The sequence below is a fragment of the Leptinotarsa decemlineata genome, unplaced genomic scaffold (genome assembly GCF_025532065.1).
Source record: "Leptinotarsa decemlineata unplaced genomic scaffold, Ldec_3_MD MMD2_tig00003192_RagTag_RagTag, whole genome shotgun sequence".
In the NCBI taxonomy this organism is placed as follows: domain Eukaryota; kingdom Metazoa; phylum Arthropoda; class Insecta; order Coleoptera; family Chrysomelidae; genus Leptinotarsa; species Leptinotarsa decemlineata.
Window position 1 is genome coordinate 550,985 of NW_027412582.1, and position 18,253 is coordinate 569,237.

The 18,253-nt window shown below is 36.5% G+C and overlaps 1 protein-coding gene across 2 annotated transcripts in view; it reads left to right on the top strand.

Annotated features, from left to right (window-relative positions):
- Lar (tyrosine-protein phosphatase Lar) overlaps positions 1-18,253 on the top strand; it is a 351,016-nt gene that overhangs the window by 209,173 nt on the left and 123,590 nt on the right. For both annotated transcript variants that reach the window (XM_074177677.1, XM_074177678.1), the window contains exon 3: positions 14,084-14,194. In XM_074177677.1, coding sequence (XP_074033778.1) covers positions 14,084-14,194 — 111 coding nt within the window. The remainder of the gene's footprint in view (positions 1-14,083; positions 14,195-18,253) is intronic.

Sequence of the window (18,253 nt, forward strand, 5' to 3'; positions counted from 1 at the left end):
TACTGTCGATCATCAACTACTCCTACAAACTTTAGAAAATAATGGTATCAGAGGGAACTGCCAAAGCTATCTTCGAAATAGAATGCAAGTTGTGCGAATTGCAGATATAATTAGCAATCAAAAACAAATAGAATGTGGAGTCCCACAAGGTACAGTACTGGGTCCTCTGCTTTTCAATTAATATCTAAAAGAATTTTTCAATTTGGACAGCGTTGGGAAAATAATTGGATACGCAGACGATACTGCGATATTCTATGAGGCAGACACTTGGCTTGATTTGAAAAAAAAACGTAGAAACAGATTTCCACTTGCTCAAAAAATGGTTTGATCAAAGGCTCCTGACAGTGAATCTGGAAAAAACTAATTTTCTTTCTTTTAGCTGCAATCTATCCAATGATTGTCCATTTGAAACTCTTGATGTCTGCGAACAAGGAAAAACAATAAAAATAGATTCCCTGAAAGAAATCAAATACTTGGGCGTCTACATAGATAGAAACTTAAGGTGGGACTCTCATATAAAATATACAATGAAAAAACTGCAAACAATGCTTCACAACCTCCGTTCCTTGAAAAATTAATTAACTCACATAAAACTTAATTAATTATATAGTTCCCTAGTAGAGAGCTATTTGAGATATGGTATAACAGCAAGGGGATCAGCTCTGCGTGTACACCTGAATCCGTTAGAGGTATTACAAAGGAGATTCATGAAGTGGATCATGTCTAGACATTCACGTTTCTCGTCAGATCTCTTGTATAAAGAGGGTGAAGTTATGGATATGAGAAAATTATATTACTATTGTACAAACGTTAAGTATCATTTCAGCAAAAATAAAGCATCATCACGAAACCACGACTATAACACACGACATCGCGACCAACCAACATATCCTACTGTTAAAAGGTCAATTTCACAAAGAGCATATTCTTTCATGGCAACTAAATTATATAACACCGTACCTCACAAAATAAAAAATTCTTATTACAAACCAATATTCAAAAAACAAATAAGAAAACACATTCTCAAAAAAGATAGACACTTTTAAAAAAGTCTGTTAGAGTGAAATAAGTTAGTCTCTGTCAAATTTATCCCTAAGTTGTATCATACTGTATTTTAAGTAGCATAATTTTATCCACATTGCCTAAGATTTTATCTATTCGTACATTAATATTTCATTTTTATTGAACGTGTAATATTTGTCCAAGGTTTTATCTATTTTTCTTACTTTCTGTTTGTCTAGTATTTAATCGGCCTATTTTACCTCAAGCCGAAATATAATTTGCTCAACTATAACACCAAATTCACAAAATTCAATGAAATGTTTTGTAGTTTCTACTCCATGAAGGCCATACATATTTTTATACAAATATTTATGTACTTACATATTCTTTATAACTTCTTGCGAAACAAGAGCTTTGCTCTTATCGCCAAACTACTTTGTTCACAAATTTTGTTTTAATTGTACTCTAATCTGTATACGTTGTGAAAAGTTATTATCATTATTATTCGTTTCCCACCCTCAGGCTCATACAAGCTAATAAGCCTGATGTAGTCCTTCTCGACCACCAGAGCAAGACGATATTTGTCGTGGAGTTTTCAGTTCCTGGCGAGACGAATATCGTCCGAAAAGAGGAGGAGTAACGGGTAAAATACCAAGATTTTCTCTTCGAACTCTGCAGATGGTTGTTCTGATTATTGAAGTCCTTGGTGGAATAATGTCCTCTCTACTCTCGAATCTTAAAATCATACCGGCCTGCCGCACTAAGGCAGAAATCTTAGCCGGACAGATGCAGAAGGCCGTCATTCTTGGCTCACTGCGCTTGCTCAGGGCACATGATTCTCGGTCACAATGAGCACTTACCCCACGGTGTGGGGAGTGGTCGTTGGTTGATAATGCTGGCGCGCCCTCCCGAATGTATCGGGGCTTCGGGAGATACGGCCTAACCAGCGCAAACTACGGTATAATAATAATAGCAACACAGAAGCAACGTTTTCGAAAAAATGTTTCTTGTGCGTGATATTGCCAAATTCTAAAGTATAACTAAATTAAAAAATATGTATGCAAGAGTATTCTATACAATGAATAGATATAAACTGTTAACTATAATGAATTGATTACAATACAATGAATAGATACTGATGAAAATGAATTAGCATAATGAATTGAAAAACTATATCGAGTGGTCCAACGAAAAGTATGCACCTTGCTTTTCTCCTTTTTTTGTAACTTAACGCAAAAATGCTCGGATAGGTCAATTTTGCTTTTAAGGGGGACACATTTCAGATGTATTTTTCTACCTGTGCCTTCAACCCCCTAGCGAGGGTGAGTAACAACCCTAAAATTTTAAATGGAAAGTGGGGTCGAGTGATATATCATTTGAAAGGGCACAATATTCTCTTTCCAATGACACCTAATTTGTTGTATTTACTTGAATAGTTATAAAAAAAGCAAGAACATTTAGTCGATATTTTTGGTGTTGATGAAAATGCAGAAAAACCGGCATTTTTATCACTACTACATTCCTCAATTTCTCTCTTGCGTTTTTTGGTGCAAATAACAACGGCGAATAAGTGTTCAAAAAGAATTTAGGCAAACGTTCATTGATTCAGTTCGGTTGCTTTTGAAATTATTTCAAGTTTACTGTAAAAATGGTTTATTCCATTCCTGAACGAGTTGAAATTGTTAAACTTTATTCCTAATTTGAAAGAAATGTTAGACTATAGTAATAGTAAAAAAATCATTCCATTTTTACACACTTCATATTTAATTAGGAAGTTATAAATGTTATTTATCAACTCCACCGCTAATGACCCAAAGGGTTGATGCGGAATAAAAAAAAACATAATAGTTATGCTAGACTTACTGCTTGCCTCTTTAATAACAGTCATCCCGGGAAAAATGTGAATGATTCGTACGTTGCCAAGTTAGTCCAAAAGTTTGTCGATACCGGATCTGTCTGTAATGTGAAACACCAGCCACGGAAACCGATCAGAAATGAAGCAGTGGAAGTCGCTGTTTTGGGACATGTTGAATTGGATCATACTCAAAGTACCCGTCAGCTTGCTGCAGCCTCAGGTGTCTCCCGTTCGTCCATAATACGGATATTAAAAGCCTATAAATTTCATCTGTACCAAATTAAATCAGTACAGGAACTCAATGAAGATGATCCTGATAGAAGGCTGCAATTTTGTGAACAACTGAGCCAGCTACTAATCGATGAACCGCACCTATCATTCAACACGTGCTTTTCCGATGAGAGTACATTTTTTTTGAATGGAGCTGTGAATAGGTATAATTGCCGTTACTGGGATGACAGTAACCCACACTCATTCCGAGAGGTCCATACCCAGTACCCTCAAAAAATCAATGTCTGGTGTGGCATATTAGGTAGTCATATCGTAGGGCCACTTTTTATTCCTGGAAATTTAACTGTTGAGGTCTACTTGAACATGCTTGAAGATACAATTGATCCTCTCATAACAGAAATAATTGAAAATGACCAAAATCATAATGATGATCGGCTTCATTTCCAGCAAGATGGAGCACCTCCTCACATGTTGCTCCGGTAAGAGAGTTTTTAGATGACCGGTTTTCTGGACGGTGGATTGGAAGGAGAAGCCCCATCAAATGGCCTGCCAGGTCACCTGATTTATCGCCTTTAGACTTTTTCCTTCGGGGACACTTGAAAAATAAATGTTTTGCTACGCAGCCCGAGTCCATAGAAGATCTTCGCCAACGAATTACAGCAGAGTACAGAAGTGTAACACAAAATGTATTAATCTGTATTATTGTATGGAAACAAATGTGTCACATTTTCAGCACTTGCTGAAGTAGGATTCTACTAAGTCAATTACACATTTCAAAGTACTGGGTTTTAGTTGTTTTTCTTCATAATACCTACATGTTTGAGTAAAATACAACAAATTAGGTATCATTGGAAAGATAATTTTGTGCCCTTTCAAATGATATATCGCTCGACCCCACTTTCCATTTAAAATTTTAGGGTTGTTACTCACCCTCGCTAGGGGGTTGAAGGCACAGGTAGAAAAGTACATTTAAAATGTGTCCCCCTCAAAAGCAAAATTGACCTGTCTAAGCATTTTTGCGTTAAGTTACAAAAAAAGGAGAAAAGCAAGGTGCATACTTTTCGTTGGACCACTCTGTATACATAATATGAAACACATAAGGACATGATGGTATTGAAATTAAGTATTTTTTATTGAGTTCATTCTACAGGGGGTTTCATTTTTTAGAAAGTGTGCTGGTTAATAATTTGATGAAACAAGAGTTCGATCAGAATTTCTGAGCTAATTTTTCAGTTCTTTCTGAATTTGAATTTATTTTATTGATTAATTAGTAGATCTTTGGGCCAAGATAATTACAGTGTCTTTGACCAACCAATTTTTGGCATCTAGGAGCTAAAAATGTATTTTTTTCTTTACGTGGGTATCCGTAATACCTCCCCAACCTATAATACCATAATAGAGTTGCGATTGAACCAAACCATAATATACAGTAGTAATATAGGGAATTTCGAGCCATTGTTTCAATAGTTTGAAACGAAACAAAGATTCTCGTAATTTTTCAGTTAGATGTAATACGTGTGAATCTCATTTCATTTGTCGATCGATCATTAGGCCAAGATAATTGAGGTACATGCTAAACAACAGAGTTCTACCACAAAAGAAGTCTTGTTAATGAAGGGTAGGCCATCTGGTGGACGATAGCCGAATTTGTAATTTGAACACGTTATAGTATCTGTCAAATTCGTATAAAAATTGATACAATTACCGTTCAAAGTATTCAATATAGATAAACTTTGTCTTTTACACTAAGTTACACGTCTACTGTGGAGTTTCTGTCACTCGTGAGTTCATCGCCAAAGTTTGGCTGACGTGTTACTTGTCAAATAGACGTCATTATTACTATCATTATTGAAACAATATTCATTCCAACTATTCTCGAAACTGGCAAGTGGAGTATTCGAAGTATTTTTCCGCAATTGTTCCGCAAAATAGTAACTAAGATCAGTACAAATTCTTCAAATGTTCCAGTTGTCACAGAAACCTTCTTCCTTCAAGAAAATCAATCCAAAGGCAACCCCTGGAAATCAGAGAATTTCATATGCACACCTCGGTCCGCACATCCCATCATCGAGAGTCGGGTCTCCGAGAGCTCTTCTTCACATTTTCAGGTGATGTAAGAAGGCCTCTTTGCGGCTCCCTCGGGTCCTTTGCGGTTCGGAGTCGCCGGCAGTTGAGGTTTTCCCTCCTCCGTATGACTATCGTTATTGCCACGCGTTTCACGTTGAATGTGCGATACGAAGCCGGAATTTGTTAATGCGCTAATCTCGTTGTTTTCTTTTTGGGTAATGCGAAGGTGAGAATATACGTCGGTTGTCCTGGATTAGCGTCGGTTGTACGGAGATTAGATTTCAGATCGGTCCCAGGGGTGGTGAATGGATCCGATAAAAAGATAGATAGATAGATTTACAGTGTGTAAAAGTCAAATGGAATAAATTCATTACTTCGGGTACGGTACATATTTGAATAAAATCCCGAAACACGTCAAAATTATAATTTGGCATACTTCAACGGAAAAATGCTACTGCTACCTTCAACCCTCGTCGAATGACAGTAACAACCCCCAATTTTTTAAATAGGAAGTATAGGCTTGTGATCTATCGTTTGAAAGGACATAATATCTTAGGTTTCACAATCGTCAAAAAATTTATACAAAACCCGATCTCACTGTAAATCAGTGGTCGCCAACCTGTCGATCGTGAGCTACCGGTAGCTCGCGGAGGCAATTCTGGTAGCTCTCACAACGATGTTAATTTAAAAAATACAAACTGCAAAAATCAGAGAAGCTTCCGAAAATTCCACAAAAAATCTAATTGTCATAATATTGAATATAAACAGCGGCAACGTTGCGGTGAGCGATCTGCCGCTGACGCCATCAAGCTAGAATCGGTTAGAACCGACCAGCCGGACCAGCGCGTTAGTGTTCGAGAACGATCTGGATCGCTTTGAACGGGATAAATACGCACGGCGCGGCGACATTGCGCTTAGTTTAAAACTGAACGCGTAACCAACGTCCAGAGGTTGGGTTAGTAGAGAACAACAAAAATAATATTATGGCAAGCAGTTGTAAGAACGTAAAGACATACCACTTTCATTCGGAATGGAAAGAACAATACTTTTTTACAGAAGTTAAAGTTAAAAATGTGTGTTTGTTATGTAATACTTCGGTCTCCGTTGCTAAAAAAGGAAATATTGAGAGACATCATGAAACTGTACATTCTAATTTTGAAAAATCATTCCCACTACATCCTGCCGCCAGAAAGGAGAAACTGAAACAGTTAAAAAAGCAGTTAATTGGACAACAATCAATATTTTTAAGAACAGTCGACAAAAATAAGGCTGCAACTGAAGCATCGTACCGTGTGTCAAAGATAATTGCCCAAAAAAAGAAACCTTATGAAGACGGGGAAATGATGAAACAGGCGTTTTTAGAAGCTGCTGATTCGTTATTTGCCAACTTTAGAAATAAAGACGAGATAGTTTCAGCTATAAAATCTATGCAACTTTCTGCTAATACAGTGATGAGACGTGTAGAAGTAATGAGCAATGATATTTTTTTACAGTTAAGAACTAACTTAGATAACTGTGTTTATTTTTCACTTCAACTGGATGAATCAACAGATGTCGTTGACACTGCCCAGATGACCGTGTTCGTCAGGATGGTTTTTAGTGATTTTACGATCAAAGAAGATCTTTTGAAGTTCATTCCACTGAAAGGACACACTACTGGACATGAGTTGTTTTCTCATTTAAAAAATATTATTTCTTCCGAGAAAATTCCAATATCAAAAATGGTAGGCTTGACAACCGATGGCGCTCCAGCTATGGTGGGTTGTGATAAGGGTCTGGTGGCTTTATGTCGTAAAGATGAAACTTTTCCGCAATTTCTCTGTTACCACTGCATTATCCATCAGCAAGCATTATGTGGAAATTTCCTGAAACTAAACAACGTTATGAAACTGGTGGTAAAAATTGTGAACAAGATTAGACAAGCGTTACAAAGAAGATTATTCAGAACCTTGGCCGATGAAGTTGACTGTCAATACGGGGACCTACTCCTTCACTCTGAAGTCCGATGGTTAAGTAGAGGACGGGTGCTGAAACGTTTTAATGATGTCCTATCTGGCATAGTTCAATTTTTCAAACAACGCGATGAACCGACTCCGGAACTAAAAAATTCAATCTGGCTTAGAGATTTTGGTTTTCTCGTGGACATTACAGAGAAATTAAACGAACTTAATTTGCAGCTTCAGGGGAGAGACAAAGAACTAGCGGAAATTATTTCTGATATAAAAGCATTTATTAAAGAGCTGAAATTTTGGGAACAAAACCGAATTAACAGCGATGCCAAGCATTTTCCTATTCTTTCAGAAAAAATATCTCAAAATCCATTAGAACCCTATGACAACAAATATCATGTAGAAATAATTTCTACCCTGAAGAATAACTTCAAAAATCGTTTTAAGGGTTTCAATGAAATCGCTTTAGTAGCGCAGTTTGTTGTTTCACCTTTTATGGAAATTGATATCCAACAGTTTGCAACTTGTGTTATGCAGAACTTTGGCGAAGACATCGCTGCAACAGAAATGGAAGTCATTGAGTTTCAAAATGATTTAGCCTTAAAATCGTTAGTCTCAAGTACTGAATGTATCTGGCCTATTGTAAGTAAAGACAAATATTCAGTTCTATGCCGTGTTGTCTTGAAAGTGAAAGCATTATTCAGTTCAACCTATTTGTGTGAATCTTCTTTTTTCAATATGAAGTTTATTAAGAACAAAAATCGCAATCGACTTACAGATGAGTGTTTGGATAATTGTTTTCGAATGGCTGCATCAAATTATACTGCAAACATTAAAAAAATTATCGATGAGTCTGAGTGTCAGCCTTCTCATTGAACGTGCTTTTTTATTTTTCAATGTTTATGTTCATGATAGTGCGTTACTTTTTTTTTTTTTTTTTTATTTAAAGAAAAATATTGCATCGACCACGCAGGGTCATTAGCAATCAACATTACAATTTCAATTTACATATAGTGATTGTTTTAACGCTACGTAACAATAATTCCATTTTCATATTTTGTCTATTAGATGAGTTTCAGTCAGAAATGCTATTAAGTCAGAAATATCCGAACGGTTTTCTAATAGGGTTTTCAGGTTGGGCTCCAATTTATATTTTCTACGGATGTCATCATATGCGGGACACTCTACTAGTATGTGCCTAACGCTTACTGGCACCGTACAGTTTACGCACATTTTTTCTGGTTCTTTTTTGAAAATATGGTCGTGAGTATATCTAGTATGCCCTATTCTTAATCTTGATATAATTACTTGATGGCTTCTTTTCGCCGGAAGATTCCTCCACGGTTCCACAGAATTTTTTATTTCTTTGAGTTTCGATAATTTACGTTGCCACTCATTTTGCCATTGCTCTTTCATTTGAGCTTTGATATTGGATTTCACATCTCCAATCCACAAGCGATGCTCGACTGGTTTGACCCACTCATTTACTGCTTCTCTAGCCGCTCTATCTGCATTTTCGTTCCCTGAGATACCCACATGTGACGGCACCCATACTATGACGACTTCTTTGTTTGATATTGTAAGTTGGTGTAGAATTTCTTTAATATCTAGTATGGTTGGGTTTTTACTGTATATTTGTTGAATGCCTTTGATGGCACTTAGTGAGTCGGTGATGATGAGAGATTTTTCTGTTTCTAGAGTGGATATATGTTTGACAGTTTGAAGTATAGCGAGAGTTTCGCCACTGAAAATGCTGGAATTTTTTGGCAGGAAAAATTTCTGGGATTCGTTTCGATGAACGAAGGCCGCTCCAACTTTGTCTTTTGTCTTAGATGCGTCGGTATAGAATTTATTATGATCAGGAAAGCGGGAGAGAAGAATCTGGAATGTCTGGGAGATAATATTGGCAGGAGTGTTGGTTTTTTGAAACCTCTGCAGAGATAAGTCGAGGTTTGGCTTAGATATTAACCAAGGAGGACTGATTGAGAGGTGTGTTTGACAAATTTTTGAAAAGTTGATTTTATGGGTTATTGGGAGGTTATTTAGGCGTTCATAGAATGGAATAGCTATTTTGTTTCGACTCGAAAAAAGGGTTTTGTATCTATTCGAAAATACATATTTCTCTGTAGGATGTTGTTTGTGCGAGGCAATAGTTGCTGCAAACGAAAGGCTAAGGTATTGACGTCTCAACTGCAATGGGGGTTCTCCTACCTCACAGTAAATACTTGGGATTGGGGAGGTGCGATGTGCTCCTAGTACGGTACGGAGCGCTGAATTGTGGATTGAATCAAGTAGTTTTAACAATCTCTTACTTGCCGAATCATATGCTACAGAGCCGTAATCTATCCTCGATCTCACAAGAGCCCTGTATAGTAGGAGTAAAAGCTTATTGTCGGAACCCCAATGATGGTTTGAAAGTACTTTCAGGAGGTTAAGACCATTTTGAGACTTTGTTATGAGTTCTTTGATGTGATATTCCCAGGTGAGCCTATCATCAATATTCATTCCTAAATACCTTATTTTTTCCACTGTCTCTATGCTATTTCCCAGCAATTGTAATGTAGGTTTCGTTGTTTTTTTCTTTGTAAAAACTATACATTTAGTTTTATCTGTATTTATTTGAAATCCAGTGATAAATAACCAGTTTTCTATTTCGTTTATGGTCTTCTGTAAGCTAGATTGAATGGTTGTTACATCGTTTCCTTTCAAATAAATTACTAGATCATCAGCAAAGAGACTCACTTTTATAGGTTGGCTTATGTGTGTTGTCACCTCGTTTATGGCCAGAAGGAATAATGTTACGCTAATTACTGATCCTTGTGGGACTCCGTTTTCTTGTATTTTCAGTTGTGATAATTCTCCTTTGTTTCTCACTCTGAAACATCTATCCGCCAAGAAATTTTTAATAAAGCTAAGTAGATGTCCATTCACTCCTTTCGATATAAGCTGTCGAATTATATAGTGTTTCCATACCATGTCATAAGCTCTTTTGATGTCGAAAAATACTGCAATACACTTCTGTTTGTTTGCCATACCTTCATGTACGTAGCTCTCTAGGCCTACAAGGTTATCTAATGTCGATCTGCCCTGACGAAATCCGCTTTGATAGCATGATAGGTGTCCGTTACTTTCCAGATGCCATAACAGTCTCTTGTTTATGATTTTTTCAATAAGTTTGCACATTGTGCATGTTAGAGATATCGGTCTATATGATTTTGCTAAGGTTTTTGTTTTCCCTGGTTTAGGAATTGGTATTACTATAGCCTCTTTCCATTTTGCTGGAAAACATCTTTTAGTCCATATTCTGTTAAATATTGCCAGAAGGGTTTGCTTTGCTGTAGAAGGAAGCTTACAGAGAAATATGAAAGGTATGTCATCAGGTCCAGGGCTGGAATTCTTGGTGTTGTTCAGAGCGTCCTCAAGTTCTTCCATTTTTATTTCTTCGTCGAGGGGATCTTTTTGTGTTTCACTTGATTCATTGAAGTGAAACGAAGATTCCTCTTCTTTTTTTCTGCTTAGAAATGTTTCAGTGAAATGAGTATTGCTTGAGTTATTCTTGTAAGTTTCTGCCATAATCTCTGTAATTTCTACTGGATCTAAAATGTATCTGCCTTCATATTCGAGTGCATTTATTCCGTAGTTATAGTTTGTTCCCTTGATGCGATTAATTTTATTCCATATACTGGTAATTGGAGTTTGGCTATTTATAGACGAAACGTATTTAGTCCAGGACTCTCTTTTACTTTTCTTTGTTACCCATCTAGACTTTGCCCTCAGTTCTTTAAATTTAATCCAGTTTTCTGTAGATTTGTGTCTTTTGAATCTACTCAGAGCATTTTTAGTTGTTTTTATAGCGATATCACATTCCTGGTTCCACCATGGTACTGCTATCTTGTTTCTCAATGTTTTCGTTTTCCCAATTGACTTATATGCTGCCTCTGTGATGATGCTAGTGAAAGTTTTTACAGACTCGTCGATATTTTCTGATATTTGAAAATTTTTTATTTTCTCTTCAATGGTGGCTGAAAAAAGGTCCCAGTTCGCGGTTTTCAAACGCCATTTAGGAGTTACTATCTGAGCTTCATGGTTGCCGTCTATGTCAGTTATTTTAATGGGAAAGTGATCACTTCCATAGGAAAAGGATAGGACTTCAAAAGCGTATTGTGATATCAATTGAGGATCACAAATACTAAGATCCAATACGCTTGAATTTCCTGAGGGGTTCAATCTCGTTATTTCACCATTATTGAGAATTATTAAGTTTTCATCTTCTATGACTTTCTTCAATATGCGGCCTTTGGTGTTTGTTGAAGTGCACCCCCATAGAATGTTGTGAGCATTGAAGTCTCCGATGATAATTCTAGGTTTTGGAATTTGTTGTAAAAGTTCTACTAAATTTGTGTTTTCAATTTCTTTGCTTGGCGGTAGGTAGATATTACAGATGTTGAGATCTTTTCTTCCCCGTATTTTTACTGCTATAGCTTCAATATCCGATGTAAGAGGGATTTGTTCTACATTCAGTGACTTTTTTGTATATATTGCAACTCCTCCGCTTGCTCTTTCCCCGTGTTCACGATTTTTGGTGTACACATTGTAATTATTAATTGAGTATGAGTTTTCATTCTTTAAATGAGTTTCTTGAAGGCACAGTATTGATGGGTTGTGTTCTGCTAATAAGATTTTTAGCATTTCTAATTGAGTGTAGAGCCCGTTTAGATTCCATTGCAGAATAGAGAACATTTGTGCGCTTATTAAAAAGGATTATTTGGATTAGTTTCCTAGAGATGATTCCTCGCTTTCCGTGTCAGACGCGGCTGATTTTGGTGTTTCTTCTGCTAGTTGTTTCAGAAGTTTTTTTTGTAATTTTGAACATCTAGTTTTGATTCCGCGTTCGGTGAAAAATGGATAAACTTTAGATAGCATAATTATTAGACCGTGTATGTCTTCTGTGTATTCTTTGGCGACACTCAGTGGGTCGCTATTTCCATAAACATTTTCTAGGAAGTCTTTCAACTGGTTGTAATTCAATACAAATTTATCTGTGCCGTTTTCAATAAGTCCTTTGGATGGTAGCAGTTGTTCTTCAATTGATGATGCTAAGTGTTCCCTTGAAGCGCTGAGTCTATGTTTTTTTAACGTTTTATTTTCAGGTGTACGGAAACTATCAAATGAAATTTCTTCATTTTGTTTGAGATCGACTGGTGGGCTCAGTGTTTCTGAAATATTTCTTTTGTGAGATATTGTTTCTGGTAGAGTTTTTGTGGTTTTCTTAGATGTTTTACTTGGTTGAGGCACTTCTGGAGGGTTAGGTTGATAAGGTTGCGACGTACTTGTTTCGGTTTCTGGTTCAGTTTGTGGGGCTTCAGATGAGGATGTGGTTTGGGGGCCATGCTCACTTGAAGTTTGTAGTTCCGGGCATTGGGAGGCAATATGGCCGTCTCGTTTGCAGTTATAGCAAGTTATATTATCTTTTGATAAAAATATACGGTAGGATGTATCATCATTTTCTATTATCAGGGTTTCAGGTATTGTGACATCTTCAGGTGGGGAAATGTATACCTGTCGCCGAAAACTAAATACATGGGAATATTGGGGGTCAGACATATTAATTCTTAGGAAGGTTATGGGAGAAACTAATTTAAGTCCTGCTTGTGTGAGTTTTTGTTCTAGAGCATTGTGGGGAATACTAGGGCAAACATTTGAGATGATAATTCGTTCTGACGGGGTTATAAGTCTTCTAGCTCTGAGAATTTCTTCTTGTACTATTATGTATCCATTGGTGTTTAAGAAATCATCAACTATAGAGGTATTTGCCAGGTAAATACATATTCGGTTGTTTGATATTTTCGAGGCAAATAAGATATTTTTTGGACTAATCCGTTGCCCAAGGGCGAGAATATATTCCTGAATTTTAGCGCCTTCCGTTGCGGTGAAAATAATTGCCTGCTCTCGTTTTGGAAATTTATTTATTTGTTGTAGGGTCACTGCTGATGAGTAGGAGGGTCTTGGTAGTGTGTTCTCTGAGTTAGATTGTTGTTGGAGGTTCCTGTAGTCAGAAACCTCCTCTCTAAAATTGCTCATGTTATCGTTGGTTCGACACGAACTTCATCGAGTTCTTAGTCCGGCCCTGTCGCCTATAAGAAGCGAGCAAGCGGTTTTCGATCTCGGTTCGTATTTGACGGTGAGGTGGATATAGGTTATGTTGCGAGTTAGGTGATGTTTCAATTCCACAGAATAAGAATTTCGACTTACAGTATTGGAATTATCAGCTGAATGGTTTCAGTATACTTTCACTCACTATTTTTATCAAGTTAATTTGGTTTTTCGTTCAAATCTGAGACTGATAGCGATAGATATTTATATCAAGCCCGCGTTACTTTTTTGTTGTTATCATTAACTATTTTTAAATCATACGTGACATGCCGTTGTGGCTGGATAAAAGTTTGTATTTATTTTTCAAACACCTTCGTTTGTTAGGTAGGAATGTAGCTATGAACAAGTACGTACTAGTAATATTAGTTATTTTGTTATTAGTTTATTATTAGTGCCTATGTATTATGTATTACCAGTTAAATAGTTAAATAAATACATATAATGATAAATTAACTGTGGATTATTTCATTTACGTTGCGTTACGTGGCTTCCGTGTAAGTAGCTCGCTGTTTATTCCAAAATTAACAAAGTAGCTCAACACATTGAAGAGGTTGGCGACCACTGTGCTAGAGTATACATTTTCTAGAAAGGAGAAAATGGCATCTGTGGTATTTTTCGAACTTTGAAAGCCGAACTTGAGGCTAGATAGCACATTATTCATCGATAAGAAGGACATTAGTTTTTTCTCACCAATCTTTCAATAATTTTTGAAAGGGTCGATATGTAAAAGAAGTCATCCATGACCTCTTCTACAAATTTCACCAATGAACCGCCATTATCAACCAATTTCGACGATTTTCAGTAACATTGAATATATTTTTTTCAGGTGATCTTCAGATTCTCTCCAGCGAAGAAAAAGACCACGGCAAGTACGAGTGCGTGGCGGAAAATTCGATTGGAACTGATTATTCAAAACACTCACTTCTCTATGTTAAAGGTAAGCGTATCTTAATTTCCTTGATTCACTTTCAATTACACGAAACCGTGTACACGAGTTTATTTGTATCGACATTCCAAATTGTAGGACACAATCAGATCGATACGGTGAGGTAGCGAATAGTTTCTTATTTGGATTACTTTTGATAGATCCTCGTTTTGAAAGGTTGATTTTTTTTTTCTTATCTAGTACCATCTAAATATTTCATTTGGAAAACCACAAATTCATTTTCAGAATATACCTGATTCAATTCACATCAAATTAAAATATGCTTCATCACCCAAAAATTTGAACTTTCCTTTGACAAACTTTCGAAAGATCAATTGTTCATGTGCAATATTGAATTGCACTTAAATTGCACGTATGTGCATGGAACAGTGAAGGACTTGCCCAGAAGTGGCCGGCCACATGTTTTAGACGTAGATCAAAAATTGGACATTGCCGTATCTCTGCAGGAATGTCCACATTTGTCAACGGTTTCATTAGTCCAAAACAATCCTGTGTCTAGACGTACGATTGGGAGAAAAATACCACCCATATAAGATATGTCTTGTCCAAGAGCTCTTGGAAGATGACTATGACATGCGTTTGCAATTTTGTGAGGAAAAAATGAGGCGATGTGACGAAGCTACTTTTTATTTACATGGAGTAATTAACAGGCACAACTATCGATTCTGGATTCAGGAAAACCCACACTGGATATGCGAAGCTCGTACGCAGAAAGTAAATATATGGGCAGGCATCATCAACAACAGAATATTAGGGCCATACTTTTTTGAGGAAAACCTTACAGCTGCACGCTACTCAGACTGCTTACGCTTTGAATTAGTCCCTGCTTTAGCTGTTATGTTTCCCAACAAAGCAGATCCAGATATCCCCACTGTAACACTTTGGTTCCAACAGGACGGCGCTCCCCCACATTTTGGTATCAATGTCAGAGAATATCTCGATGACATATTTGCCGGACGCTGGATTGGACGACGTGGTACAATTGAATGGCCGCCAAGATCCCCAGACTTAACGCCATTAGATTATTTTTATTGGGGATATATGAGAGACAAGGTTTATCAAAATAGGCCGGCTAATATTGAAGATCTAAAAAGCAGAATTAGAGTGGAATCACATAACATAGCGGCTGAGGCCATTCGGAACTCCGTAGACGGGTTTTACCATCGCTTAAGAGCCTTCCAAGTGGAGGGTGGAGGCCAATTTCAGCATCTGTTACGTTAATTCGCCCGTAGATATCACTAAGTTAGGTATTTGTAACTTTTCAAAAAAAGTATTTACTCATTTCGTTGTAACCACAAAAAAAAGGGTATGGTCAGAATCCATTTTTACAAGCTTTCCAATGAGCCCATACACGACATAGGTTTGCATTTGAAAAAAAAGTTGGGGAGGGTTGTAGCTAAGGGGTTGAAAAAAAATCATTTTATTGCCAAAAAATGCGTACAACGTGAAATCAACTGACGTGTTTCAGCGGTTTTTTCCTAAAATACTGGTTAAAAAGACATTAATTTTATTCCGGACTTTTACGCACCCCTGTATAATATATCCCAGAATGAAGAGAATAGCTATTCATGATATGAGTGTTGAAAGTAAGGTTTTATTTTGTGAGTGAAAAAGTTTGCGAAACAAGCGTAGCGATTTCACGAACAAAATAAAACTTACTTTCAATACAAATGTCATACAAGATTTTTTTACAACTGTTCTGTTTTTATGATTAAATAGATAAATTTAATATTTCTGTAAGAACACATTTTGACATCTCTTGTCAGTTAACTATTTTATGGCCGTGTCACCTGACACGTCCACTGTAAATAACCTGGTTACCTACAAACAGTATTGTTTACAGCTCACACATTCTCTTTTAAAGTCTTATTTGAAGTTCTTGCTCCGGGAGATATTGAATCCGTTGCGGGGAACGAGAAGTCCCGAATTTATTGGAACTATTCCCCACCCTCAGGCTCATACAAGCTAATAAGCCTGATGTGGTCCTTCTCGACCACCAGACCAAAACGATATTTGTCGTGGAGTTTTCAGCTCCTGGCGAGACAAATATCGTCAGAAAAAAGGAGGAAAAACGGATAAAATATTGAGATTTTCTCTTCGACCTCCGCAGACTCTATCCAGATCACTCTGTGAAGATGGTTGTTCTGATTATTGGAGTCCTTGGTGGAATGAAGGCTGTCATTCTTGGCTCACTGCGCTTGCTCAGGACACATGATTCTCGGACCCAATGATCACTTACCCCACGGTGTGGGGAGTTGCCATTGGTTGATAATTCAATTAATTTATATAATACATTCGTAACAGAATCTAATTGTATCTATATATTTCTCGAGTACATTATGTGTTTTGAGCAAATCATCAATTTATACTAAAAGTCGAGTATTTTCTAAAGATTTTAGAAACATTTTTGACATATTTTATAGCATTCAAAAATAAAAACTATGAATGTATGAAATATATAAATGTACAATTTGGTCTATTTTCCATAGTTATGGACGTGAATCATTTTAAATATTTATAATCTGTTTTAAAAATCTGTCTTAAAATATGTTTTTCCGTTAATGTCAACATACATACTCAATTTTTATTTTTATATTTTTGTATTTGTGTTTCTCGTTTATTTTCATTATAGTTTGATTGTTTAACGATTCACTTTCATGCTATTTTCTGACTTGCTACAAACATTTTATTATGTAACGTGGTGAAGTAAATTATCTATCATTATCTATCTATCTTTCTATGAACAGAAAATACTGAAAGATGAAAAATTTAAAAAAAATCAGAGGTGCAAAAGCCACAGATGTAAACTTTCGAGCTATACGTATTTTATAATTCAGCTCAACGAACTGAGTCAGAATAATTAAGAAAATTTTTCAAGTTGCGTCTTAGAGAAAAATACAAAAATTATATTCGCATGGAATCTACCAAAATTAAAATGTATTACGTATTTTAATTTCATCTTAATATGAAATGAAAATTTTTGGAAGCAACTATGTGAAATAAAAATCTGTTTTAAATCTGTTTTTTCGTTAACCAGCTGTCGCACCCGCATCCCTACGAACGACAACTCTCAAAAGTTGAAACTTGTGCGAGCTAAGGACTAACGAGGTCTCACCTTTTAACGTGTGATTCCTTACTATCACAAAATTCATTACAAAATAGAATATGCAATTGAGAGTCTAGTTCCTTTCGATCATGATTGTAATCTTCTTAATGTAGGTACTTGAATCCTGACCATTGAATCAAAAATGTTATCGTTTCTAATCAATTTAGAGGAAGGGGTATATATTTAAAATAATGGCGAAAGAGCATGTTGATGTATTTTTGGCGAGAGGTTGTATTTTTTTGAAAAACTACACCTCACGATTTGATCTTCACAAACTTTATTTTGAAAAATATAATATATCACATGTTTCAAGTGATTTATCATTTGAAAGAGCTACTGTGCTAGCGAAACATGTGATATATTTTTCAAAATAAAGTTTGTGAAGATTAAATGGTGAGGTTTTGAAATTACTACAGATCTTCTTCAAGTAACGGCCGAATCAATCAGAAAAAGAAAGATTATATATTTGAAATAATGGCGAAAGACCGTACCGACAGAATTTTGGTGAAGGCGCACACGATTCAATTAATGGCGAACGCGAATGTTGTCGCAATTTTGGCGAAGGCGGCTACTGTTCGAATAATTGCGAACACGCCGGTTGTCGTAATTTTGGCGAAGGAGTGTACGATCCAAATAATTGCGAAACCTCTCGTTGTTTCAAATTTTGGCGAAGGCGTACGCAATCCAAATAACGGCGGAAGCGTTATTTGGATCGTCTCCATTCACTCGAAATTTCAACATTATTTGTTATTGTTTTGATTAGCTTCCGGATTTTGCCGTGGTCTTCTCCTGTTATGATCTCCAAACGTTTCGACTACAACTACGGCAGTCATCTTCAGTGACGTGGTTAACTGAAACTCAGTTGAAACGTCAAGAAGAGTGCTTCGACCACGCCACTGAAGATGACTGCCATAGTTGCAATTGAAACGTTTGGTGAAAATAAC